Consider the following 26,558-nt stretch of genomic DNA (forward strand, 5'->3'; position numbering starts at 1 on the left):
TTCATCGCGGATGTGCCAGGCTCCTGTTGCCAGGCTCAGCAGCTGGCAGGTGTCACGCCCAGGGCCCTCAGAACACTTCTGCAATCCCATCCACAAATGAGGAAACTGAGGCCTGGGAAGGTCAAGCCACCGTGGGGCCCCTTGCGCCTTCTCAGGTTCGGCTTGGCTCTGACCCAAGTCGTGGGATGTGGGAGGGGGTCTTGCGGGGGGGGGGGTCACCTCAGAAACCCCTGTGTGCATAGAAGGGGTGGCAGGAGGGGTCCGTCGGGGGGATACGCAGCCAGACGGACAAACCTATCCCTTTCCAGGGTGCACACAAGAACAGGGGGGCAGCCGGCAGAACTGGGGTGTCCTCCACCCCTCGAGACCTTCATGAAGAAAGGACGGATGGTGTCGTCTTTGATGGCACGGCCCCCGAGAGACCCAGCTGGACCCGCTGTCTCCACGGCCCCCCATTCCAGGTCCAGGAACCCCATCCTGGGGTCGGACGGCCCAGCGGAGAACATCAGCTCGATCCGCGGCATCTGCCCAGCGTGGACTCCCGGGTCCTGCGGTCCGTTCCGGGTCCTATTCTGGGCTTCTGTGATTAATTTAGGATCCTACTCCAGAATGCTGAGATTTGATTAAACCGCATCCCCCACGGACACCGCTGTCACACGCGACACGGGAACCTGTCTGCTGCAGAAGCGGCAGCGTGGCGGGGGGGGGGGAGCACAGAGCCAGCGCTGGACCCGGCGCCCCCCCCACCCTCCCCGTCACTCTTCCTGCAACGCGCGGACGAGGCGTCAGCTCTGGCTCTGAAAGGCTGCCGGTACCGCTGCCCTGGGGGGAGGAGGTTCGCCCGCGAGTCAACCCCCTTCGTGGCTTGGCGGGGGGGTGTCGGCCACGGAGGCCGCAGGCCTAGGTCCTCGGGGGTCCGAACTCCCGAGTCGGCGCCCAAAGGAGACGCGGCACATGTCCATCAGAGACAAAGCACGGCAGGATCTCTCTCGAAGGTAGAGATCTCTCCTGTCGGTAACGGCCCACCCACAGGACAGTGGCAAGTTGTGTGGGCCCGCTGTGGAATACTACACGGCCACGAAAAAGCACCAGCCACTGAGAGACCTGGTGCCGACGGGGGACACTGGGTCTCAGCAGCAGCACAGTCAGTGACAGAAAAAAATGCAGGCGGTAAAGACTACATATGATATGATTCCAGTCGCTTTAGGTAAAAAGCAAAACGGGAAAAGGTTACCCGGTCTTCTAGAGATAAATTTATAAGCACGAAGGACGTGAGGAAAAACAGGGGTCGGTTACCGTGAAAGTCAGGATGGTGACTCCTCCAACAGGAAGATGGGGGCTCAGGCGTGGGGACATGACAGGCATGGTTTCTGGGGACTTCTAGAGATCTTCCCTCCCCCCCCAACCACGAGCCCGTATCAAAAAGAGACCCCCAGACTCCACAATCTAGACATATGATGACATTGCATCATGTTCCTGGGTCTAGAACATTCTAGGTCTAGAATGCCCTGTCTAACGTGGTAGCTGATCCCTGGTCTAGAACATTCTACATCTGTGCTATCCAAAACAGTGGCTGACTCCTAATCTAGGATATTCTAAGTCTGAACGCTCCAATACAGGAGGTGACCCCCAGTCTAGAACATTCTACATCTGCTGCCTAACACAGTAGTTATCCCCTGACCTAGAACATTCTAGGGGCACCTGGGCGGCTCAGTTGGTTGAGCATCCAATCATGATCAGCTCGGGTCATGATCTCACAGTTTGTGGGTCCGAGCCCCGCGTCGGGCTCTGTGCTGACAGCTGAGAGCCTGGAGCCTGCTTCGGATTCTGTGTCTCCTTGTCTCTCTGCCCCTCCCCTGCTTGTGCTCTGCCTCTCTCTCTCTCTGTCTCAAAAATAAACATTAAAACATTAAAAAATATATATTCATTGTTTTAGTAACAAAGAATGCCATTTAAAAAACACCTTTTTTTTTTTAGTTTATTTATTTTTGAGAGAGAGAGAGAGACAGAGAGACAGAGAGACAGAGCGCGAGCAGGGGAGGGGCAGAGAGAGAGGGAGACGTAGAATCCGAAGCAGGTTCCAGGCTCCGAGCTGTCAGCACAGAGCCTGACACGGGGCTCGAACCCATGAACCGTGAGATCACGACCTGAGCTGAAGTCGGACGCTTAACTGACTGAGCCACCCAGGCGCCCCCCAAGTTTATTTATTTTTAAATTGGGGGGGGAGAGGGTCAGAGAGGGAGAGAAAGAATCCCAAGCAGACCCCATGCTCAGTGGGGAGCCCAGTGAGGGGCTTGAACCCACGAACTGTGAGATCATGACCTGAGCCCAAATCAAGAGTCAGACACTGAACTGACTGAGCCACCCAGACGCCCCCTCCTGGAAACATTTAAATGTTAAATGTGGCTCGCGTTCTAGATCAATGGGCACTGCTCTGGAACCTTCCCTGCTCCTTATTCTCCTGATCAATGGATGCCAGCAGCATCTCCCAGTCATGACAATCACAAGTGTCCCCAGACGTCACTCAGGGTCCCGCGGGGGCAGAATCACCCCCGGGGCTGAGACCCCTCCTCTGACCTAACGTAAACTCCTCCACGAGACAGCGGAGGCCCCGCTGTGTCTCCCGCACTCAGCAGCTCGCCTGGCACATTCCCACCTCCCGGCTCGGCACACGCCGTCCCCACGCCACCCCTGTCTCCATCTGCCACAATCTTCCCCATCTCTCGAGACACGACATGGCTCAAATGCCCTCTCCTCCGAGAAGCCGCCTTGTTTGCCGCACGAAGTCACCAGTGCGGGGGGCCCCGGCTCCCCCCACCTAGAGCCACCGCGATGCTGTCCCGGCCGCCACACATTCGCTGCTCATTTTGTGCTCGCCCGTCATAGTGGGTTGAACGGGGACTTCCCTGAAATATGTCCAAGTCCTAACCCCCAAAACCTGTTGAATCTGGAAAAGGTGTCCTTACAGATGTGAGTAAGTCACGGATCTCGAGATGAGGTTTAGGGTGAGCCCTAGACCCATCGACAGGTGTCCTTATAAGAGAAAGGCAGAGGGGGAGGGGAGACGTATCGACACAGAGGGCGGCCACGTGGCCACAGAGGCAGGGATTGGGGCGATGCGTCCACAAGCTGGAGAGCCACCGGGAGCTGGAGAGACGTGGAACAGAGTTCCCCACAGCGTGGCCCTCCTGCCACGTCGCTTTCAGACTTCTGGCTCCCGGAAGTGTGACAGCATAAATTTCTGTCGCTTTCAGCTCCCCAGTGCATGGCGCTTTGTTACAGTGGCCCCGGGTCACTAACCCGCCCCCCCACCCATTGACTCCGACCCGGAAAGCTTTGCTCCAAAAGCATCCCGAACCCCTCATCTCTACCTGCGCTGTCCCTGCCCGAGCCGCTTGCCCGAACAACCACAGCTCCCTGCGGTCCCTCTGGCCCCTGATGCTCAGAGAAGGTCCCTGAGCTCCCTGTCGAAACAGAACCCGCATCCTGAGTCTGAAAATCGCTCTGAAAGTCCCCCCGCCCGCCCCCGTCGCCTCTGGGCTCCGTGGTGTCCTCACCACCGGAAGTCCTTTCATTGGGTTGTTCGTTCAGGTGCTCAGTAAATGTCTGTTGAGTGAACCCATGGGTGTTGAGGACTCGAGGGGCCCCCACTCTAGGGAGAGACCCCCCCCGCCTTCTGGCTTCCCTCCTGGCTGCTGATGGAACCCAGAGCCCAGCTTTGGCCCCCAACACAGAGGGCGCTGCTTCCCAGGCCCCCAGGGCCTCAGGCAGTGGAGACGGAGGCTGGCTTTGGCTCTCAGTGATTCCATCAGTAAAATGGGAGCAGAAGGGAGCTAAGAAGGACTGAGCTGGGGGCACTGCTAGAAATCTTAGCAGATCTCCAGGTGGGTACGGATTTCTCCGGACAGATGGTTCAGAGCCCCCAGCCGGAACCTGGTGCCACGTGCCAAAAAACGGTCCACAGACACGGAAGGGCTGGGCGCCCACACAGGGTCGGCCGTCAAGTCCCCATTCTGCCGTTTGCTGGCTGCTCGATCTTGGACACATCCACTACGAAACCGGTTTCTTCCTCTAGGTGCCCAGTGCCCCCAGAGGTTCCTGCCAAAGGGAGTGTGGCAGACAGCGTGTCGCTCCAAGACGAGGCGCGAGGTGGTGCCTTCCTTGCGCCCTGGGGGAAGCCGGCCGCCATGCTGGGAGGCTGCTCAAGTTGTCCCCCTTGAGAGGAACTGAGGCCTCTTGTCCACGGCTGCCCCAGGGGCCAGCACGGAGGCGGATCCCTGAGTCACAGTCAGGAGAGACTCTGAGCCACGACCGTGCGGCCGACTCATTCCCTAATTCTGGCCCCCCAGCCACTGGGATCACTAATGCTGGCTGTTTGAAGCCACCAGGTTGTGGAACAATTATTAGGCCACAAGAGATAACTAATGGGGTCCACAGAAACTCCACTGTGCCCCCCGCGGCCAGCCTGCACGGATGCACCTGCCCTCCAGTCCCCAGTTGGTTCGGGGAGGTGATGGCAGAAGGTCCAATGGAGGGAGAACTGTGAATCCTTTCTCGGATGTCACCTCCTCCGTGAAGCCTTCCGCGACCCCCTTCTCTACAGTTTCCTCCCTCCACCCCACCCCGTTATACTCTTCCAATGCTGAAGATCAGAGAGGTTGAGGCACTGGCTCACTGCTGCTCAGCAAGGACTGCTTGCTGCCACATCACCTCCACCCCTCTTGTCTTCACCCAAAAACGGGCACTTTGTTCCTGACTATGAGGTTGAGGCCAGCCCCTGGGCCATTTCTGGTGCTCGTTCAGACCCAAGTCAACCCTTGCCATGATGGCATGTTCCCGGCAGGGGCACCCAGTCAGCCCTGTTGCACCCCAATTCCCAGCACTTGTGTCTGCAGATGTCACCCAAGCAGCCCCCAAATGTCTCTGATGCTGAAGAGTCCACGAGAGTCCCAGAAGGAAGGGTGAACACCCCAGAGCCCATGGGATGCCATGGGTCTCACTGTGCTTCCTTTGATCTCCGTGAACAGACGCTGCCTGGGGACCGGGCTCAGCTGGCTCAGGCAGACCACCCTGCCTGCACTGGGGACAGGGGCTTCCTGCCCACCCCCAGAAGGCAGGGCTGACAAGGGAGAGCCAGCGAGACGGAGCCTGGGCCAGCCTCCCCTGGGGGTGGAAAAGCTGCCCAAATGCCCCCTTCATCAAGGGTCCGTAGCTCTATTTGCTTGTAAGGATGAGGGATAAGAAAATCCCTTTCCTTTTCATATGGAGAAGCAGGCAGCGTCTAAGCTCCTCCTGGAGGCCCTTAAGGCCCTTGGGACTTGCCCCGTCCCCTCGCTGCCCTCCCCTCCTCCCCCTGGCTCCCTCGCTCACTCTGCTCCAGCCGCACAGGCCCCCTTGCTGTTCCTCCAACGTGCCAGGCACGATCCTGCCTCAAGGCTTCTGCACATGCTGTTCCCTTTCTCCGCTAATGCCTCCTCGTCCTTCAGGTCTCGGCACAATGACACTTGCACGCTGGGCCAGGCCTTTGTGCCGTGTGCAACCTGCACAACCACACACAACCGCTCTGGTGTGAAGCAGGGAACATGGCGGGCAGTAGGCACTCAATAAATGCTCTCCCTGGTCACTTCTGCCCCTCTGCACCTTATCCCTCTTTCTGAGTCCGGAGGCCCGCGGGCCTCACCGCTGACCCCAGGCAGGGCCTCGGCCTTCCCCAGGGTGAGAGCGTCCCCTCCGTCCCCACACCCCAGACAGCACCCAGGACTCACCCCGGGCAAGGTCTTCTGTTCGTGCAGGGCAGTCTGAGCTTTGATGGCGGAGTCCCTGGCACAGTAGGTGAGAAAGGCACAGCCTGGAAGGGAGACAAATCGGGGCGTTAAGAGAAAAGGAGATCGCAGACCCAAGTCCACAGCAGCATTAATCCCAACGTCCAAAAGGGGAAGGGATAAATGAACACAGTGTGGTCCGTCCACACCCTGGAATATCATTCCGCTTGGAAAAGGAAGGACGTCCTGCCGCCTGGCACCACGTGGACGGACCCCGAGGACACTGTGCGGTGACAGGAGCCGGACACAGAAGGACACGTCCCGCGTGACCCCACGCACAGGGGCTCCCCAGAGGAGTCCCGTCCACAGGGACAGAGAGTGGATGGTGGGAGCCAGGGGTGGGGAGTCCGTGCTTCGTGGGGACAGAGCCTCAGTCTGGGGAGATGGAAAGTTCTGGAGACGGGTGGTGGGGGCGGCTGCACGACAGTGTGAGTGTGCCTGATGCCGCTGAGCTGTGCGCTTGGAAAGGGTGAGGAGGGTGAATTTAATTGTATTTAACCACATTTTTAAAAAAATGGAAAAGAAGGAAAAATCGAGGTAGATTTTATGTTCTTTTTTATTACAAGCCAAAAATAAACAGGACACTGGAGCCAACGGTATGGGGGGGGGGTGGGCAATAGCCGTGGTCCAGCCGCCCCTCCCCCTCGGTGAGCTAGGGAAGGGGAGAGCAGAGTAGCTGTTAATTAAACCCGCGTCCGACGCCAGATGAAGAGAGAGGCAGAGCGCGGGGTGAGGGCCGGTGGGGCAGTGAGGCCGCGGCTGCCCGGGGAGGACGGTGGGGAGTGCACCTGCAGCCCCAAGGATGCAGAAGGTGCTCCAGCACTGGGAGGAGGAGCACGTCGGCTCTGCCACGCACCTGCTTCGTGGCCTTGGGCCGGGCGCCGCCCCTCTCCGGGCCTCAGTTTCCCCGCTCCGAGAGGATGCTCCCAGAGCGTTGAAGGATGGGGCGGGGCGGGGGCGGGGCTAGAGGGGGCGTGGCGCATCGGAGCCAATCAGGAGAGGACAGGGGGCGGGCCAGCCCAGAAGTGGTCCGGAGCGAGGGTGTGATTGGTTGGACGCCGTCCTGGGCCGGGTGGGGGCCGGGGAGGGGTGCGAAGCGTGAGAACCGCAGAGACCAGAGACACAGAGAGAGACGGAGGGGGGCCCCCAGAGAAAGACCGATGAGATAGACCAATGGTGTTTTGAAAGATGTCTGCCTGAGGCGGGGTGTGGGATGCAGGCAGGTGTCAGGTCCCCTGAGATGGACCCAGGGGGCCGGGCCTCAGCCCTGGACTCTGCCTCTAACCTCTGTGGACCTCACGTTCACTGCGTGTGAAACGAGACCCTCGTCGTCTGCTCTGGCGCCGTGGACCCTGTGCCCACCACCCCCAGCTCCCCCCTGGAGCCTCTCTGCCTCCTCCGACCCCTAGGGCCCCCTGTGCAGAGAGAGCCCCTGGGAACAGCCCCGTGGTGCCCAGTTTTGCTCCGGGCAGGAGCTAATTAAAGCCGCGCGTCCTTCCTTCTGGGATGTGGTCACCACGCTGCCATTCCCACCGGCTGGGCCGGCTGCGGGGGAGGGGTCTGCCTCAGGCCCGAGGGGTCCTCTGGTGCCCTGGGGAGCAGGGCTTTCTAGCGTACAAAAAACATTCGCGGTGAGCACGTAAAACGGTGCAGCCCCCGTGGAAAACGGTTTGGCGTTCCTCAGAAAAGTGAAACATAGAATTATCGTAGGACCCAGCAACTGCACGTCTGGGTCTCTACCCAAAAGAATTGAAAGCAGGGACTGGACAGATATTTCAAACAGATATTACGCGTGTTCACAGCAGCATTATTCACAACGGCCAAAAGGCGGCACCACCCAAGCGTCCGTCAACAGGTGAACGGGAAACACAATGGGGTCCATCCATACGCTGGAATATTATTCTGCCTTAAACAGCGAGGAATTCTGACCCCCGCTGCAACGCGGATGAACCTTGAAGGATGTTATTATGCTCAGCGTAATAGGCCAGGCACAGAAGGACACGTCCCGCGTGACCCCACTCACAGGGGGTCCCTACAGGAGTCCCGTCCCCAGAGACAGAGAGTAGACGGTGGGAGCCAGGGGTGGGGCAGGGGGCGGAGAGCCCGTGCTTCAGGGAGCCAGTTTCCATTTGGGAAAATGAGAAATTCCAGAGACGGATGGCGGGGATGGTTACACAACAATGTGAGCATGCCTGATGCCACTGAGCTGTGCACTTCGACGCGGTTAAGACGGCGAATTAAAAAAAAATTTTTTTTCAACGTTTATTTATTTTTGGGACAGAGAGAGACAGAGCATGAACGGGGGAGGGGCAGAGAGAGAGGGAGACACAGAATCGGAAACAGGCTCCAGGCTCTGAGCCATCAGCCCAGAGCCCGACGCGGGGCTCGAACCCACGGACCGCGAGATCGTGACCTGGCTGAAGTCGGACGCTTAACCGACTGCGCCACCCAGGCGCCCCAAGACGGCGAATTTAATCTTATGTGTGTTTTACCCACAATAAAAAAAATTGTAATGGAGATATATTAAAAACAACCCCCCTCCCGTGGGGCGCCTGGGTGGCTCAGTCGGTTGAGCTCCTGACTTCGGCTCAGGTCATGATCTCGCGGTCCGTGAGTTCAAGCCCCACGTCTGGGTCTGTGCTGACGGCTCGGAGCCTGGAGCCTGTTTCGGATTCTGTGTCTCCCTCTCTCTCTGCCCCTCCCCCACTTGTGCGCTCTCTCTCTCTCTCTCTCTCAAAAACAAATACTAAAAAAAATCATATATATATATATATATATATATATATATATATATATATGCCAAAAAAGTGCAGAACTTAGAAGTGTGCAGTGTAACAAACAATTATAAAATCACGTAACCATTTTCCACGTCGAGGAATAGAACATAGATGCTCCCAGAAGCCCGGGTGCTCCCATCCCATGACAATCTCCCCCAGAAGTCACTGCTACCTAGCTCTTGTGATAATCACGTCACTGTTCTTCATTATGGTTCCCTGATGGGGCCGGGTGGGGGGGGGGGGTCACTAATCAGTGTAGCTGAGTGCTTCCTGCCTTTGAACTTATATAAATGGAATCATAGCATATGTACACTTTGTATCTAGCTTCTGCCACTCAACAACAGGTGGTTGTGTGTATCAGGGGGTTAATTCCTTTTCCTGGCTTGTAGTGTTTTGCCCTGTGAATATACAGCAAGGCTATCCATTCTCTTGTGGATGGGCGTTGGGGTTGTCCGCTGTTAAAGGCTATCATGAATAAACGTGCTGTGGAGCGTTCTTGCACAGGTACTCTGGTGTGCAAAGGCATATCCGGAAATGGAATTGCTGGTTACAAGGTAGGCTTATGTTTAGCTTTAATCGATTCTTTCAAACAGTTTGCCAAAGTGGGTTGTGCCAGAGCATTCTCCAACCAACGGGTCTGACAGTATTTATGCTTCGTTTTCCCCAATCCTTGGTTTTGCCAGCCTTTTAGATGTTAGTCATTATGGTGGGTGTATCATTGTATTTCATTGAGATTGGCACATACATTGCTATAGTTATTAATAAAGTTGGGCACCTTGTGGCTTTGCAGGAGTTCTTTATGTGGTGTGTAAATAAAGAATACTTTGTATTCTTTTATGGTTACATCTGATGCACACATCTTCTCCCAGCCCATGGCTGGTCTTTCTACTCCTTTTTTGGTGTTTCTATTTTCTGAATTTAATCCCCCAAGGTCTTCCGGAAAAGGAGAGGCGCTAAGACAAGTAGCCTAGGGCCTGAGAGAAATTAGGCACAGCCAGAAAGAAATTGGACTGCAGGGAGATGTAAAATAGAGGCAAAACCCTTCCTCCTTGGGTCCTCTCTTGCCCGTGGGGCCTCATTTGCAGAACATGGAGTGTGCTGGTCCTGGGAGGGGAGGGTGGGACCCCCGAGCAACCTTCAAGGCCATGAGCCTGTGGGTCTGGAAGGTTTGCAGCCAGAGGGACGCAAACCAGATTGCGTGCCGCTGTCCTCGGTGCTGAAACGCTTCCCTGTTCTTTTGACCCGCTCTCTTCCTGGCCTCTTTCTCTGTTCTGGTTGGTGAAAATGTGTGATGTTTACCCCTTTCTGGCTAAATACAGCCTCGATTTCCAGTTCTTATTAGGGCTGAATTGTGTTCCCCTCCCCAAAACTCATATGTTGCTGTCCTAAATGCCCCAGGACCTCAGAATAAGACCCATTTTGGAAATTGAGTCATTGCAGATGAAATTAGTTAACCTGGACCAGATTCTCCTTTAGTCTCAGAAGGAACCAACTCAACCAACACCTTGATCGCAGACTTCTGGCCTCCGGGGAGGTGAGCAAACACGTTTCTGTTTTTGAAGCCCCCTGGTTTGTGCTAGGTTGTTTCTGCAGCGCTCGCAAACTAATACAATCCCCAGTCAGCACAGACTTGGTAGTGATGTTAATAAAGCTCACTGACTTCTAATCCGAAGAAGCTTGTACTCCATAGCGACTACTTAGTCCTTACAACAAACCCACAAAGTAGCTGCTAGTGTTGCCCTATTCTGCAGATGAGGGGCCAGGGCACAGAGTGGGGGTGTGACTTGCCCAAGGTCACACAGATGGGGAATGGAATATCCAGGCCCCATGGGCTGTGCTAACCACTGGGGTACACTGCCTCGAGCTCGCATCTTTTCTAACATTTTCCCCAAGGCCTAGGGGAGGGTCATAGGCACCTGAGCTGCCTCTTCATGAAAGGAACTTTCAGATAGTGCCAGGATCCAATGCTGGATCAAATGCCATGAGCCCCATTTCAACTGTTACATCCTAGTCCCAGAGGGACCTTCTGACAGAAGTCACAGCCCATGCAAAGCCTACGCTGGATGAACCTCTCAATTCCAGCCCTGGCCCCCCCTCCTCTCCCCACCCCCCACCGGCCTCATCGATGACAAGGGGGCCAGGTCTTGTGTCCAGCAGCTCCCTCCCATGCTGGCCAAGCCCTGCATTCTTCCCAGAATGCTTGGCTCTTGACCATCCCTTCACACCCACATGCATTTTCAAAGCCTGGACCAGGGTTGATCTGGGGGGTGGGGGGGGGGGTCAAGGCCTGCAGATCTCTCTGGGCCCAAGGGCAGAGCAGAGGCCAAAACGAGGGAATCACCATCTATATGAAAGTTTCCTAATAACTAGATCTTTCTCATCACGGCTCCTTTGGGAAAGGAGGGAGTTCCCCATCTCTGGAGGTAAGCACCAGTGGCTCCCCAGACAGGAAACCTCCTTGCCAGAGACTACCGAGAATCCCTGCTCATGCTGAGATCCCCTGCTCTCTGCTCTCAGTTCTGAGCCTTTGGGGATCTCATGGCTCAAACCTGTAATAATGATAAGAGTCGATGTCCCCCGGAGCACCAGGAATCTTGCAGGGGCTCCCCACCCATTGCAACCCTTTGAATCCTCAGACTAGCCCAAGAGAATGGCATGATTGTATTCGTTATTATCCCCGTTTCACAGATAGGGAAACTGAGACAGCACCTCGTGAGGAGTGCGCCTGAGGTTACATCGCATCGGGGCCAGAGGCGGGATTTGAACCCCGGAGGACTAACTCCAGTCTGTGCCTCCTCTGCCAATATTGTCCCTCTTATAAAGGTAACAGTAGCAGCCATCACAGCTGATTCACAGGGCACTTCAACAGGGTGGCCATTATCCTGGGAACTTGGCTCTAGGACCCCTCCTCTCTGCAGGAGCCCTACCAGGCGGGTATTATGCAGAGTATGCAGGAAGCAGCGGGTAAGAGTTGAGCTGGAATTTGAACCCGGGAGGGGGGGGGGGCTGGAATATGACATCATGGGCCTCCCTGCCATCCACCGTGCTTGGAGGCTTTGATCCCCAGGGTGTGGAGCCACAGCGGCACCCGATCCTGCCATCTTCCCTGAAAGTCGAAGCCTTTAATATTTTAAGACAAAGGTGGCCTTAAGAGCATCTACGAAAAGACAATCATACTCCACCTACAATCTAGTGTAGACACCGACTGTTTGTATCCAGATAGACTGAATCAGTAGGGGGCTACTTAAAGATACAGGCCTCCCAAACATGGGGCCCTGGGGTAACTCCACAGAGCCTTCGAGAATAGTGCCCAACTTACAGACGAAAAGTCTGAGGGTCACAGTGGCCCAGGTCACCCACAGGTAGCGACAGAGCTAGGACTTGAGCCCATACCTGCATGACCCCCTTGCACAGGGCTCTTTCCCCAGCCCACGAGAACACTCCTGTCTCCGGCCTTGGAAATGCCGTCTCTGAGGAAAGGAGCAAAGGTGCCTGTATGGTCCCTCCATTGCAACCTGTCTCTGCTCATTCTGCGCTCTGGGGACAATGCCCTGACTAATGGGTGACGCTGACAGCTCCCAGGCTGGGAAGAGGCGCATCGACGCACCCCCATGTGTGGTCAGCATAGAGGGAGGACTAGAGCACAGGACAGAAGTCAAGGTGGGGGGCAGAGCCGAGGGCAACATGGGGCAGGGCAAAGACTGAGCCCGGGCCAGGCGGGGCAGAGAGGAAAGACGGATGGGACACTCCAGGCAGGGCTCGGACGCCCTGGCCGTCCCTGGGAGGGGGTCGTGGATTGTCTTGTCCCCCGGAAAAGTCGTGTGTGCATTCCACACCCTGTGCGTGGGACCCAACTTGGAAAAAGGGACTGTGCAGATGTAATTAAGGATCTGGAGATGAGATGAAGAGGTGGGTCCCAGATCCACCTGGAGGTCTGGGGGGCATCAGGGGAAGGACCCCCCCCCGGGACTGACTAAAAATCCCCCAAAAGGCCCCGCAAGGAAGTGCCACCAGCACACAGAGCCAAGTCCTGGGTCAGACCTCCCCCCGCCCCTTAGCTGGAATCCTCACTCCCCCTGGCAGTTATTTTTATCCCGTGTTACAGATGCGTGAACCCAGGCTCAGAGAGGCTTAGTGCTTTCCTGAGGTCACACAGCAAATCAGAAACGAGCCCTTCAGCTGAACCCAGACTCAGGGTTTGCGGCTGGGGGGGAGGGGGAGGTGGGAAAGAGCTTTTGAGTTTCAGAAAATCCCAGAGTGCAGGAAAGAGGCCTTAAGGGGCCTAAAGAAAAATTTGTTTGAAAATGAAATAGGGGGCGCCTGGGTGGCGCAGTCGGTTAAGCGTCCGACTTCAGCCAGGTCACGATCTCGCGGTCCGTGAGTTCGAGCCCCGCGTCGGGCTCTGGGCTGATGGCTCGGAGCCTGGAGCCTGTTTCTGATTCTGTGTCTCCCTCTCTCTCTGCCCCTCCCCCGTTCATGCTCTGTCTCTCTCTGTCCCAAAAATAAATAAACGTTTGAAAAAAAAATTAAAAAAGAAAATGAAATAGAACAACAGAAATTGTTGTTGTTTTTTTCCTTCTTGCTGTTCATGGTCGTCACTTACGTGGATAAATCTGGGATTTCTGTCGCTTGCGCGAGCTGGGCAGGTCTGGGCACCGGCCATGGCCACGTGCCTGGCTGCACCCTGTCCCCCTCCCCTGCACCCCACGCTCGGCATCTCCCCTCCCCCACCCCCGCCCCGCACGCGGCGGCTCTACCGCTCTTCCCGAGCCTGTGCGGGGCGCTCACCGCCTATCCTGTCGGGAGTCATTCATTCTCCCCACGGGACAGGGAGCTCCCTGCGGGTGGGAACCAAGCGTGCAGGCCACCGACGTGTCCCCAGAGCCCAGCACTGCGCCCAGCGCGCTGTGTGCGCAGCAAGCACTTGGGGGCAGCTCACGGCCTCCAGGCTGGTCCAGTGCCCATCCACGCCCTCCTGGAGCTGCGGTCCCCTCCGCCCCCGGGTCCCCCCTTGCTGCCGCCACCGTCTTCGCCACCCCCCCACCCGCCACGCCCCCCACAAGAGGGCGCCCGTGAGCATTCCTCTGCCCCCAGCCTTCAGGGGCTCCCACCTCCCTGGGGGTAAAAGCCTCAGTCCTCTCCGTGGCCCCCAAGCAGGACCTGCCCTCCCCTACTCCTCTCTCCCCCTCGTTCACTCTTTCCCAGCCACACATGCCTCCTCTGTTCCTCCAACACTCCAGGCCCAGTCCTGCCCCAGGACCTTTGCATGGGCTGCTCCAGAATGCGCTCTGCCAGATCTCTGCACGGTTCACTCCCTTCCTTCAAATCTTGGCTCAGATGTCACCTCCTTAGTGAAGGCTCCTTAAGCACCCTGTTTAAAGTGACGGCCCTCAACCATCCGCTCACCCTGCTCTGTTTTTCCAGGGCCCTTACAGGCCGCATACAGGTTTCCCTCGCTATCCGAAAGCAGAGCGTTCCTGTGAAACTTTCCCGTAACTTTCCGTAAAGAAGCAATTGCCACTGGTCTACGTGGAAAACTTTTGAACATTCCCAGACCCCCGAATTGGCCTCTCTTAGGCCTTTCTGATAGGTTAGGACACATCTTGCTAACGGAGGCACAGAATCAAACGAGACAAGGCCCAGATGCTTGCAGACACAGTTCAGAGCTCCGGCTGCAGGCCTGCCCGAGTGTGGTCCCGGGGAAGGCGCTCCGTGGGGCTGCCCTCGCTGCTGGGGGCTCGCACTGCCTCTATAAGCCTTCCCCGAGTGCAAAGCCAGAGCTGAGTGCTGTTTTCGCGTTTTGCCTTTTTTCATAAAAGCACAAATCTCCTTCGGATTTCTTTCGGTTACCAAAAAAGGTACTCATGTAGGCCCTTCATGAAAGCTCAGGGAATAGCATAATACGGACTTTCCAGGAGCAGAGGGTACCTGTATTATATTTACTTCTGTCTCCCCGCCTCCCCCAGCCCACTGAAATGTCCTGTCCACAAGGACAGTCAGTTTTTCATGGTTTGTTTTTTTTTTTCCCCCCAGGGTTCCCAGGACCTAAATAGTGCCAGGTACACAGCAGGCGCTCAATGAATACTTGCGGACTGAACGGATGTGTTTTCAAACCGACCTGCTCACATGGAGACAATCTCTCTGAGGGGCAGCGACATTCGATCCCTTTTTATCCGTCCCCTTTCCTCCCCCACGCCCAGCACGGGGCCATTCGAGATTTCCTGAACACCTATTATGTGCCAGCTGTACTGTGGAAACAGACGCAGGAAAGACACCCTTGTTCGTCTCTGATCGCCAACAAGGACCGCACCACAACAGGTCGAATCCCTTTGTTCCCAAGCCCGCTGCATGCCAGGCGGCCCACCTTCTTGGCCGTTAACCTTGGCTCTGGGATCTAGCGGCTAAAGATGGGCTCAAAGCCTGCCCGATGCCCCTCTCTGCTGTGTGACCTCGGGTCACGTAACCTCTCTGAGCCTCCACTACGGACTACGGAAGACATCTGCTTGTGCTGTGGGGCCGCTCTTCACCGCCACCTGCCCCCCGCACCTTCTCTCCTCCCCCCATCCTCTTAGCCCCAGACTGTCCCCACTTTGCTAAGAACAGTGGGGCGGACGGCCTCTCCTGTATTCATCGCCCCTCCCCTCCCCTGCAAACCCGCTGGCTCCTGTGCAGAGGGCATGACTTCATGCGCATGGCTCACACCCCTGGACCCCTCACCCCAGTGCATCGTCTCTGGGGTGACCTTCTGCCTCCCTGGCCGGGCTCCTTAGCCTCCACCGCTGACACCTCCTCTGCCCCAGACTTACACATCGGGGCTTCTCAGGCCTCGTCTGGACACACCCTCAGTCTCCTGCCCCCAGCCGTCTTGACTCCTCCCACAGACTCTCACCATTGCCGCACCACGGTTCCATCCACAAACCACCCACCCATCCGCCTGTCCATCCCGTCATCTGTTTTCCATTCATTTATCTACCCGCCTGTCCATCCATCCATCCACCCACCCACCCGTTCACCCACTCACTTGTCCATCCATCTGTTCACCCACCCACCTGCTGTGTCCCAGGCACTGTTCTAGGCCCTGGGGACACAGCGGTGGACACAGAAGGCAAAAAGCCTCCACCCGAATGCTGTATTCACTCTAAGGGTGGGGGGAGGGAAAAACAAATAGCATAAACACAAAACCTATGATCTATGGTGTGGCAGGAGTCTTCATTTTCCCAGGAAAAAAAGGAAAGAGGGGTCTGGAGTGCTGGAGGGTGGCTGTGATGATAAATCATTTCTGCAGGGAGGCGGCACTGAGAAGGTGAAGGTTGAAAGGCAGGAGGAAGGAGGCATGTGAGTATCTGGGGGAAGAGGAACATTCACCAAGTAGGTGACATCTGAGCCAAGACCTGAAGGAAGTGAGAGAGTGAACGCTGCAGAGATTTGGGGGAACAGCATTCCAGGTAGCAGAGACAGCTCATGCAAAGGCCCTGGGGAAGGACCGACCTGAGGAACAGCCAGGAGGCCCGTGTGGCTGCAGCAGAGTGAGCAAGGGGGCGAGAGGGAGGAGGGGCGGCCAGGGCGGGGATGGGGCTGCGTCCCCAAATTGCGGTAGAATATACATCACGTAAAATGTGCCACCTTAGCCGTCTCTCAGTGCACTGGCATCAGGCACACTCACGCTGTCGTGCAGCCGCCCCCACCACCCGTCTCCAGAACTTTCCATCTCCCCAGACTGAGACTGCGTCCCCATGAAGCACGGACTCCCCGCCCCCTGCCCCACCCCTGGCTCCCACCGCCTGCTCTCTGCCTCTGTGGACGGGACGCCTCTCGGAGTGGGGTCACGCGGGACGTGTCCTTCTGTGTCTGGCTCCTGTCACCGCGCACCGTGACCTCCGGGTCCGTCCACGCGGTGGCAGGTGGCAGGACGTCCTCCCTCCCTGGGGCTGAGTCACATTCCGGCATGTGGATGGACCACACTGTGTGTACTGACTTATCCACCAGGGGACACTTGGGGCGTTCCCACTTTGGTGCTGCTGTGAACACGGGCGTGCAAACAGCTCTCGGAGACTTTCAATTCTTCGGCTCTGTCCTCAGAAGTGGAACGTTCGGGTCACACGGTAACTCCGCGTGAAGGTCCCTGAGGAACCGCCAGACGTCTCCCTCAGCACTGCCCCTTCCCACTCCCCCCCCGCCCCCCCGCCACTCATCACCTCCGTCCGTCTGTCCGTCCAGGCCAGCGCAGACATCCTGCCCACCGCTCAGAGCACTGGACTCCCTACGGACACACGCCAGGTTTCGATCCTGAATGTAGCAGGACTCAGGAAATAGTGGAGAGAGGGGGCGAGTAGGTGGGTGAAGAAATGAGCCCCAGCCCCAGCCATCCGCCTCGGGTCGCTCTAGATGATGCCAGGTCCCTTCTGGCACGTGACGAATTTGCCGTGTGTCCTGGGGGAGGTCTTCCCCCCTCTCTGAGCCTCTGTCTCTCACTGTGCATGAGGTTGCTCTAGGGCCCCCAGCCACGGGGCGGGGGGGGGGGGCGTCATCTGCAGAGGGTCAGGGACAAGGAGTCTCTCCCCTAGCGCTGGCCACGCCTCCAGGCAGTTTGCCGTCCTCAGGAGCCCCTCAGAGGGACCGGGTGCAGCCATGATGGAAGGAAGCTCCGTCCCACACTCTGGGACGCTCTGTGCCTTAGCTTCCCCATCTAGAAAACGGAGAACCCAGAGTCCATGGTCTCCAGATTCTGGGCTCCGTATGGGATGCTGTCCTTTCCCTGCCCACTGCCTTCCAGGGCTCTCACCTCACTCGGAGTAAGACCCACGATCCTCTCCAAGACGCACGAGACCCTGAGCGACCTACCCTGTGTCCTCCCTGCCCTCCCTCCTTCCTCTCTCCCCTTGCCCTCTGTGCTGCAGCCACACACGCCTCCTCACTGTTCCTCTCACAGGCCAAACTCATTCCGACCTCAGGGCCTTTGCATGTGCTGTTTCCTCTCCCGGAATGCCTTTCCCTTGGCTTCAGAATCACAGCTTTCTCATCTGTCATTCAGGCCACCTGCTCAGAGAGGCCATCTTTGGCCACCCAAGCTGTCACCTCCCAACACACACCTTACTTTTATTTTCTTCATGGCGACTCAATCCAATCTAAATCTTACTTGTTCGTTACCCAGTTTATTATCAGCTCCCCTCTCCCCTGGAAGGGTTTGTGTCCCTAGACCCCAGTTCAGCGCCTGGCACCTCACAGAGATATGGAAAACAATTGCTGACTATCTGACTACCTGACCACGTACTGAGGACACCTGCAACATGAAGGACATCGCTCAGAGTATGTGCATTAGTCACATTATGTAAGTGAACTCCAATTTCTGCAACCACTCCGGAAGACAGCTTTCAATGTTCCTTCTCTTTTACAAATGAGAAGCCAAGACTCAGAAAAGATGAGGTGGCTTGTTCAAGATCACAGAGAAGAAACACACACACACACACACACACACACACACACACACACAACCAGGAACAGAAACCAAGCCTGTGAGACCACAGACCTGACGGGTCATTCCCTTTTGTCACGTGTGGAGGAAGGTGGCCAATGCTGGGAACGTATCCCTCCACCCATCCATCCCTCCGTCTTTCATCCATCCATCTGTCCATCTGTCCATCCCTCCACCCACCCAGCCCTCCAGCCCTCCATCCAGCCATCCTTGCATCCATCTACTCACTTATCCATCTATCTGTCCGTATCGTAACCAGCCCACCCTCCCATATCCGACCATTCCCCATCCCCACCCCCCAACCTCTCATGCCCTCATCCATCCACATGTTCCACTTCCAAATGACAAACAAGACACAGTCCCTGCCCCCACAGAGCTTACGTATCAGTGAAATCCCCATGACCCCAGGCCAACAGCAGCCCCTTCCTCTGGCACTGGTCGCCTTCAGTCCAAGGACAGCCAGTCTCCCTTGATGGCCCTCACCCTGAATCTTCACCTCCACAATCACATCTCTTTCTTTGCCTCCTCTACTCCTCTTCCAAAGTGGGTCAAGACTCAGTCTGGGAGGTGGAACGCCTAGCTCTATTGCTGTGTGACTTGGGGCTGAGTGCTACGCCTCTCTGAGCCCCAACTCATCCTGTGATCCATGTGAGGGAGGGGAACTTGGTCCCCTGAGAACACAGGTCTGCTTCTTTGCATTTCTAGTTTCCCCACAGTGCGGGCTCACCCCAGGGGGAAGCTTCCTCTTTCTCCATCCTTCTGCGTAAGAAGCAGGCATATCCTGAATGAGGCTGGGAGGCTGGAAAGGGGCTGGCAATGGCAGGTGAACAGACATGAAGCGCCCTTTCCACCCAAGTCTGAATTCCTCCCCTGCTCTAAATTCTTCCATGGCTCCCCAGCGCCCTCAGTTTAGGATCACAGGCCCTCCGGGGTTCAGCCCATGCTGACCCTCCGGCTTCACCTCCCAGGTCCCACCTAATTCCTTCCCTCCTCCAGGTGTGCCCTCCACACCTCCAGGCCTCTGTAAACCCAGCTCCCTCTGCCCACATGCCTGACGACGTCTGCCTAGCTGACTCGCAGCCATGCGCATCCCAGGGCCAGGAACACAGTCCTTGTTTCGGCGAATAAACAAACGAAGCGCTTCCTTCACCGGGCAGCCTCCTATCTTCCTTTCAAAGCCCCTGTTCCGCAGCCCCTCGTCCACACCGCCGGAGCTCCCAGGCAGAGCCCCAGATTGCTGTCCGGTTCCCTCAACCCTGCCTCCCTCCCTCCGACCCAGCCCTGACCATCACTCTGAGTCCAGTGCCTAGCTCTGCCTTGCCATCAGAGACCTTCGCGTTTCTCGTGCCCAGTAGCGGCCCCAAAAGGCTTTCAGGAAGCGTTGGCCGAACGAACGAATGGGCGTGTAGGCATGGCCCTGCCTAGTGGCCAGGCTCTCATCTGCCAATGTCAGGGGTGAAAGAGAGAGACAGGAGCCTGTGTCAGACACCCCAAGTGCCAGAGCCTCTCAGAAGAGCCCCCCGGGCTCTTCTGAGTCCCACAACAGAAGGGGCCGCTGGGGCTCCCAAGACCCTTTGTTCCTTTCTCACCAGGGCAAACCCCCCACCCCCCTCGCCAGAAGTTTCCAGAGGTAGCACTGCTCTGGGCCTTTGCACATGCTTTTCTCTGTGCCAGGAACACCTGTCCCCACCAACGGATCCTTCTCACCCTGTAGGCGTCAGCCCAGTCCCACGATAAGCCCAGCTCCTCCTGACCAAGCACGTATTCTGTGCCCGGCTCGCGGTCCTCCCCTTCCCCACTGCTCTGAGAGTGAAAGCCCCGCTGTCTCCCGACCCTGTGGGCGAGAGCACGGTCTGCCAGCAAGATTAGAGAAACCAGATCATCTCAATGCCAAGCTCAGAACTGCTCTTTTATACTGACCACCTCCTCCAGGAAGCCCTCCTGGTCCCCACACCTGCAGGGGCTCCTCTGGGCTGTGTTCCCACCATCGCAGCCTGAACATCAATGCCTTTAACCTCCTCCTTCCTCACTGAGTCCCTCCTACCAGACTGGGTTTTGAAGGCAGGTCAGGTCTTGGCAGGGGAGGGTAATCTGTGATGCCCAACATCATATCCTGGGTCTGGAACGGCGCCTGGCACACAGCAAGTGCTCAATAAATGCTGGTTATATGGGGAGATGGATTCGTGTCTTGTTCAACCCATCGTGAATCCACAGGGATGCCTGGTTGCACGGATTCCCATCTCCCCACGAACGCTGCACACAGTAGGTGCTTACTCAACACTCTCTGCCCGAAGGAGGGCAGACATGATGTCACAGTACGGCCTGTAAGGCCCCGGTTAAATCGGGGAAGAACGGGCAGCTGGGGAAACTGAGGCACGGGGAGGGGCACGCCCAGCTCAGAGTCAGGCAGCCGGCCCTGGCGGCCGGCCCCCAGCACCCCCCCCCCCCACGCGCCGTGCTCACAACTCCTCCCTCGGTGCCCCCGCCAGGCAGCCCTCCGTCTCCCTGGGGCTGGCGCGTCACCCTCGGAATCTCACGCCTCAGAGCTCAGCGTGCTCCAGCCTCCCCTCCTGCCGCGGAGTGAGCAGCTGGGGCTCCCATGGAAACCACAGGCCTCCACCCGGCCCCCCCACCTGCACCGGCCCCCCTCACAACCTCCGCTTTAAGACAAATATTGTCATTAACATGCAAATGCATATGTGATTACCATAAATGGGGGGCCTCTGGCGGTGGCTGCCGAGCCCTAGAGCCCTATCGTGGGAGCCTGCCCCGGGCGGGGTGGGCATCGACCCTCCTTTGGCCCCCATTGGGAGAGAGAGGGACAGCCCGGCCACGCCAGGCACCCCCGTGGGCCCCCTCTGCGGGAGATGTCCCCTGGCCGGAGCCAGGTGGGGGGACATGGGGACACCGGCTGGTGGGAGCCCCCCAGTTCGGCCCGAGCTCCTGGCTGGGCTCCCTTTCTGGTCTGAGTGAGGAAGCGGCCTTGCAGCCTCCCTGCTCCCCCTTCTCCGTGGCTCTCCCTGACTCCCCCTCCCTGCCTCTCCCTGGGTGTGTGTGGTGGTGGGGGGGGGCTCTACTTGCCTCGGTTTCTCTCTCTGTCTGTGTGTCTGTCTCCTTTCCTGCTCTTGCTGTGTCTCTCCTGGTCTCTCCTTGTGTCTCTAAATCATTCCTCTGTCTCCATCCCTTATCTTAAAAACAAAACAAGCCAGCGCCCAAGGGCCTGCCCTCTTGCTGAGGACCCTGTCTTTCCCATCCTGCCCCCTACCCCGACACTCGGGTCCCAGAGCCCCCCCTCTCCCCCGGCACGGCTGGACCTCCCACCTGTCACTCGGTCTCACGGGGGCCCCACAGGCCATCAGGCATCGGGGTGCCTCATGCCACAGCCCCTTCCTCCCCAACACCATCTTTGAGGGGGGCCCGACTCTTGGCTGGGGGGGGGGAACCTGTCACCCCTCCATCACACAGATGTACTTTTGTATTCCCCGGGTTGGAGGGGACACGGGTGGGAGACAGTGAGGGCCCAGGCTCTGGTGGGTGTTCGGGAGCCAGTACTGACCCCTCCCGGCCTCAGTTTCCCTCCCACGTGAAATGCGCTGATGCTCGCAAGCCCACCCCAGTGGCTATCCCTTCGGTGGGGGCCTGAACAGGCCCCAGGTATGACAGTTAAGGATGAGATGATGGTCAGGACAGGGATGATGATGACCCATGCTGCTGTCCCTTTTGGCACCCCTGGTGTCCGTCGTCATGGGATCCCCTGGTGTTCGGGAGCCCAGAAGGCTCTGGGGCTGGGGGGGGGAATCTCTCCCCCCACCCTCACCCCCGCCGGGGCCACACCCCCAGCCCTCGCTGCTCTCAGCCAGCGCCAACAGCAGGCATCCTGTGCCCATCGGCTCCCCAGAAATGAAACCAGGGAAGTGTTGGCAGGAGGCGCCTGAACACCCCCTGTACTTCCCATTCATGACTGCACCTCCCTTTGGCTGAGACCCAGAGAGGGGCAGCCACTGGCCGAAGGTCACACAGTGGAGCCATCATCCTAGCTGCTGGCCCTTGAGACCCCCTCACCTCCAGCTCCCTCCCACGGGTGAGGCCCAGCCAGGCCCAGCACAGGGGGTGTCAGGAGAGAGATCCGGTGTTGGAGGATGGGCGGGAGGAGACGTCCCCCTCCCCACCCCCTGCAGCCGGGGGGGCCCCCTGGGAAGTGGGGGGTGGGAGCTGGGTGTCACGGACACCCGGCTGCCTAATTGTCACCCTTCTGGGAAAGACCCCGAGACGCCCCTAAGCCTAACAATCCCCAGCCAGAAAAAAAATAACCCGACATTCAAGAGGCCCTGCTTTGCCGACAGTGGGGGAAACTGAGGCTCCAGCCCAGGCGGAAACCCAGCCACAGTCCGTCCCTTCCCCTGGTGGGGGTGGGGGGTGTCCAGGGGAGATTTAAAAATGAGCAAAGGGAGGAGGGCCACCCAGTGTGTGCACCCCCTGCACCCCATCAGCTTCCCTCACTCAGAGCCCACCAACAGCCTATCAGTTCAACATTTGGGGGGGCACGTGGACACCCCCTCCAGCCCCCATCAGAATCTTTCTAGAAATGGGCCCTTCGGCCGTACCGGGGGCGGGGGGCTTGTGCAAAGTGCCCTCCATATGCAGCCATGGACCCCTGAGCTTGACTCATGGGCAAATGGGAGCCCTCTGCCCTCCTAGTTCACATAGAGGAATTCGATTTTCCAAGCTTCCCCCCCCCTTTTTTTTTTTTTGGTGATGGTTGGATTTGAAAAGAGGTGGGGGATGGGAGGGGTTTCTTTCCTCCCCCTAGGATACCAGCTGGAGGGTCTAGCTACAGTGACAGGCCCTGGGTCCATCCCAACAGACTCTCCCTATGGCCTGCCCGGGTCCATCATCCACCCATTCATTCATTCACTCATTCATTCATCCATCCATCCATCCATCCATCCATCCAACAAGCATGTATTCATGCTTCCCATGGCAGCCACAGAGAAGAAGGGGGACAACGGGGTCTGAAATAGGTCATGAGCCCCGCTCCATCCCCAAGGAGCCTCCAGGGTCCTGCCAGGGGTGTCCAGCACAAAGCCTTCACTGTCCCCACCCTCGGTCACCGACACCTGATGGGAGAGCCGTCAAAGCCACCATCATTCAGACACTGGGCCCATGATCTGAGCCCAGGGCTGGGGCCACAGTCCCTGGGCGCCTCCTCCCAGCATCCCATCTGAGGGAGAATCAGGTGGGAGGGAGGTGGGCAGGCCTCCCCACCCCTCCTGCCTCCCCCACTGTGCTCCCGGGTCGCCCACGCCTCCCCGTCCACCTCAGGATCTGGGCTCTGCCAGATGGACGGTCCAGGCTCATCGTCTTTGGCCTCAGACCTCAACACATTGCTAACAGGCTAGGCCAGTTTTAACTTGAGCCAAAGGTGGGAGCAGGGAGGGGGAGGGCAGAGAAATGGAGGGGGGATGCTGATCCAAACAGAGAGGATGGGCGGCGGGGGTGGGGGGGGAGGGCAAACCATAGCATTTTAACCACCCAGGGCTGGGGAGGCTGGCGCCCACCCCCCCACTAGCCTGGCTCAGCTCCCTGATACCCCCACCCCGCTTTCTTTGTAGTTACCGATTAGCCCGGGGTCCTGGGCATCCGTGTCCCCTGCGGCTGGCCGGACCTGCCCCGCTGGCCTGGCTTTGTGAAAATGACCAAAGCAATGGAGTCCAGAGGTGCAAACTTCCCCGACGGGGCCTGGGGAGGCCGGATGAATGAGGGGGTGGGCAGGGAGGGGTGGCGAGGTCCGGGCAGCTCCTCCAGCAAAGGGGCAGGAAAGAGTGGGTGAGGGAGGGAGGAAGGGGTGGGGGTCCAGGGGGAATGGGAGGGAGAGGCAGAGAGAGAGAGAGAGAGAGAGAGAGAGAGAGAGAGAGAAGGATGCTGGGGGGGGGAGAGGATGGGAGGTAGAGGGAGATGGGAGAGGAGAGAAAAGGAAAGAGAGAGAGAGAGAGAGAGAGGATGCCGGAAGGTGGGGAGGGAGGGAGAGGGGGCGGAGGAGGGGAGGGGGCCAGCTCGAATCTGTCAGCTGCACCCCCAGAGGGGGGAGGAGGGGTAGGTGGAAAAGGGGGAGAGCAATGATGCTGTGGCGGCGGCGAGCGGAGGGAGGAGGTGAGGAGGGGAGGGCTGGGGGAGAGAAGATGCCGGAAGGTGGGGTGGGGAGGCCGAGGGAGGAGAGGGGAGGGCGGGGAGGGGGCCGGGGCGCCCACCTTTGTGCATGCCCGTGTAGGGGTCTTTGAGCACCGTGAGCTCGTAGATGCGGCCGAACTGCTCGAAGAGCGGCTTGAGGTCCTTCTCGTCCAGGTTGCGCGGGATCTGGCCCACGAAGAGCTTGATGGCGTCCAGGTCCTTCATGCCGTCGGGCTGCCCCCCGGGGGGCTCGGGCCCGCTGCTGCCCACGGGCGAGGGCCGCGTCTGCAGGAGCTGCTGCTGCTGCCGGCGCGCCTCGCTCTCCGTCAGGCGGGCCATGGCGGGCGGCGGGCGCGGGACCGAGCCGGCGGCGGCGGCGGCGGCGGCGGCGGCGGCGGCGGGCGGCGGGCGGCGGGCGGCGGGCGGACTCGCAGCTGGAGCGACGGACGCCGCCTCCCGCCTCCCTCCCGCCCCGTCCCCGCGCCCTCCTCCCTCCTCCTCCGCGCGCCCGCTCGCTCCAGCATCAGGACCACAAAAGGGCGGCTCCGCAGCGGCCCCTGGCGGCCGGAGCGCGCGTCGACGCGGCGGCGCCTCCCGCGCCCCGAGCGGGCGGGGGGGGGGGGGGGGGGACCGAGGCCGAGAGGGTGGGGTGGGGGGGTGGGGGGGGTGCCCGGCCGGCGCCCAGGGGCACCCGCGGCCCCCACCGCCACCAACAGGAAGAACGCTAAGGGTGGCGCGCGGTCCTGGGGGGGTGCCTCCTGGGCGTTTACCCCGTCCTTGGCGCTGGTAAGCGCGTAACTCGGTAACGGTGGTGATAGTTAAGAGTATCATGATAATAATAGTAATGAAAGTAGTAATACCCGCAGCAAAACATAAAGGAACACTTTATATATATATATATATATATATATATATATATATATATATACACACACACATACATGCATATATATGTATATATACATCTATGGATACAGGGATAGATGCATCTATGTATCTATACATATACGTATATACACACATATATGAGTTTAAAAAAATTTTATATATATAAAATTTTTATATATATTTATATTTATATATATGTATACAATTATTGTCAAGTTAGCTAACATACCACATATACAGTGTGCTCTAGGCTTTGGGAGTAGATTCCCATGAGTCATCACTTACATCCAGCACCCGCTGCTCATCCCAAGCAGGGTCCTCCTCGATGCCCATCACCCACTTCCCCCTCTCCCCCACCAATCCTCAGTTTGTTCTCCGTATTTCAGAGCCTCTTATGGTTTGACTCCCTCTCAGTTCGTATCTGGTTTTTTTTTTTTCCTTCCCCTCCCGCATGGTCTCCTGCTAAGTTTCTCAAGTTCCACACATAAGTGCAAACGTCTATCTGTCTTTCTCGTACTGACTTATCGCGCTTAGCAGAATACCCTCCGGTTCCATCCATGTTGCGCAAATGGCAAGATCTCATTCTTTTTCTTTGCTGAGTAATATTCCCTTGTAGAATATACACCACATCCTCTTTAGCCATTCATCTGTTGATGGACATTCGGGCTCCTTCCATACTGTGGCTCTTGTCGATAGTGCTGCTATAAACACGGGGGTGCATGTGCCCCCGTGAATGAGCACCCCTGTATCCTCTGGGTGTATTTGCAAATGACATATCTCAGATAAAGAGTATCCAAATTCTATAAAGAACTTACCAAGCTCAACACCCAAGAAACAAATAACCCAGGGAAGAAATGGGCAGAAGACATGCATAGACACTTTTCCAAAGAAGACATCCGGATGGCCAGCAGGCACATGAAAAGATGCTCAACGCCACTCCTCATCAGGGAAACACAAATCAAAACCACATTGAGATGCCACCTCACGCGGGTCAGAGTGGCTAAAATTAACAGCTCAGGCAACAACAGATGCTGGCGAGGACGCGGAGAAAGGGGATCTCTTCTGCACTCCTGGTGGGAATGCAAAGTGGTGCGGCCACTCTGGAAAACGGTGAGGAGGTTCCTCAAAAGACTAAAAATAGAGCTACCCTATGACCCAGCAACAGCACTACGAGGAATTTATCCAAAAAGGAACACTTCGATGCTACCATGGGCAAGGCACTGTGTTCAGGACTTTTAAGTCTATAGCTAACTGAGTAGAAATAGCAATCGTCCTCCGGGGATTTGGCAGCAAAAACCTCCCAAAAACCAAAAAACAAAACAAAACAAAAAACCCCCGAAGAACAAAGATTTTTTTTTAAAAAAAGAAGAAGAAATAGCAACCGTTGTGTTTTTATCAACGGTAACCAGAAATAACATTTTTTTCCCTCAC

At 57.6% G+C, this 26,558-nt stretch overlaps 1 protein-coding gene across 5 annotated transcripts in view; it reads right to left on the minus strand.

The window, feature by feature from the left end:
- Positions 1 to 24,615, minus strand: part of CELF5 (CUGBP Elav-like family member 5) — a 44,864-nt gene extending 20,249 nt beyond the window's left edge. For 3 of the 5 annotated variants that reach the window (XM_086699554.1, XM_086699550.1, XM_086699551.1), the window contains exons 1-2: positions 24,320 to 24,580; positions 5,766 to 5,848 (exon numbers count right to left, since the gene is read on the minus strand). In XM_086699554.1, coding sequence (XP_086555680.1) covers positions 5,766 to 5,848; positions 24,320 to 24,578 — 342 coding nt within the window. In that variant the 5' untranslated portion in view covers positions 24,579 to 24,580. Of the gene's footprint in view, positions 1 to 5,765; positions 5,849 to 24,319 lie in introns of all 5 variants that reach the window. The other 2 variants (XM_086699552.1, XM_086699553.1) reach the window with 1 other exon arrangement.
- Between the last annotated feature and the right edge of the window lie 1,943 nt (positions 24,616 to 26,558).

The sequence above is a fragment of the Puma concolor genome, chromosome A2, assembly GCF_028749965.1.
Source record: "Puma concolor isolate L17-30 chromosome A2, mPumCon1.1.hap2, whole genome shotgun sequence".
NCBI classification, from domain to species: Eukaryota; Metazoa; Chordata; class Mammalia; order Carnivora; family Felidae; genus Puma; species Puma concolor.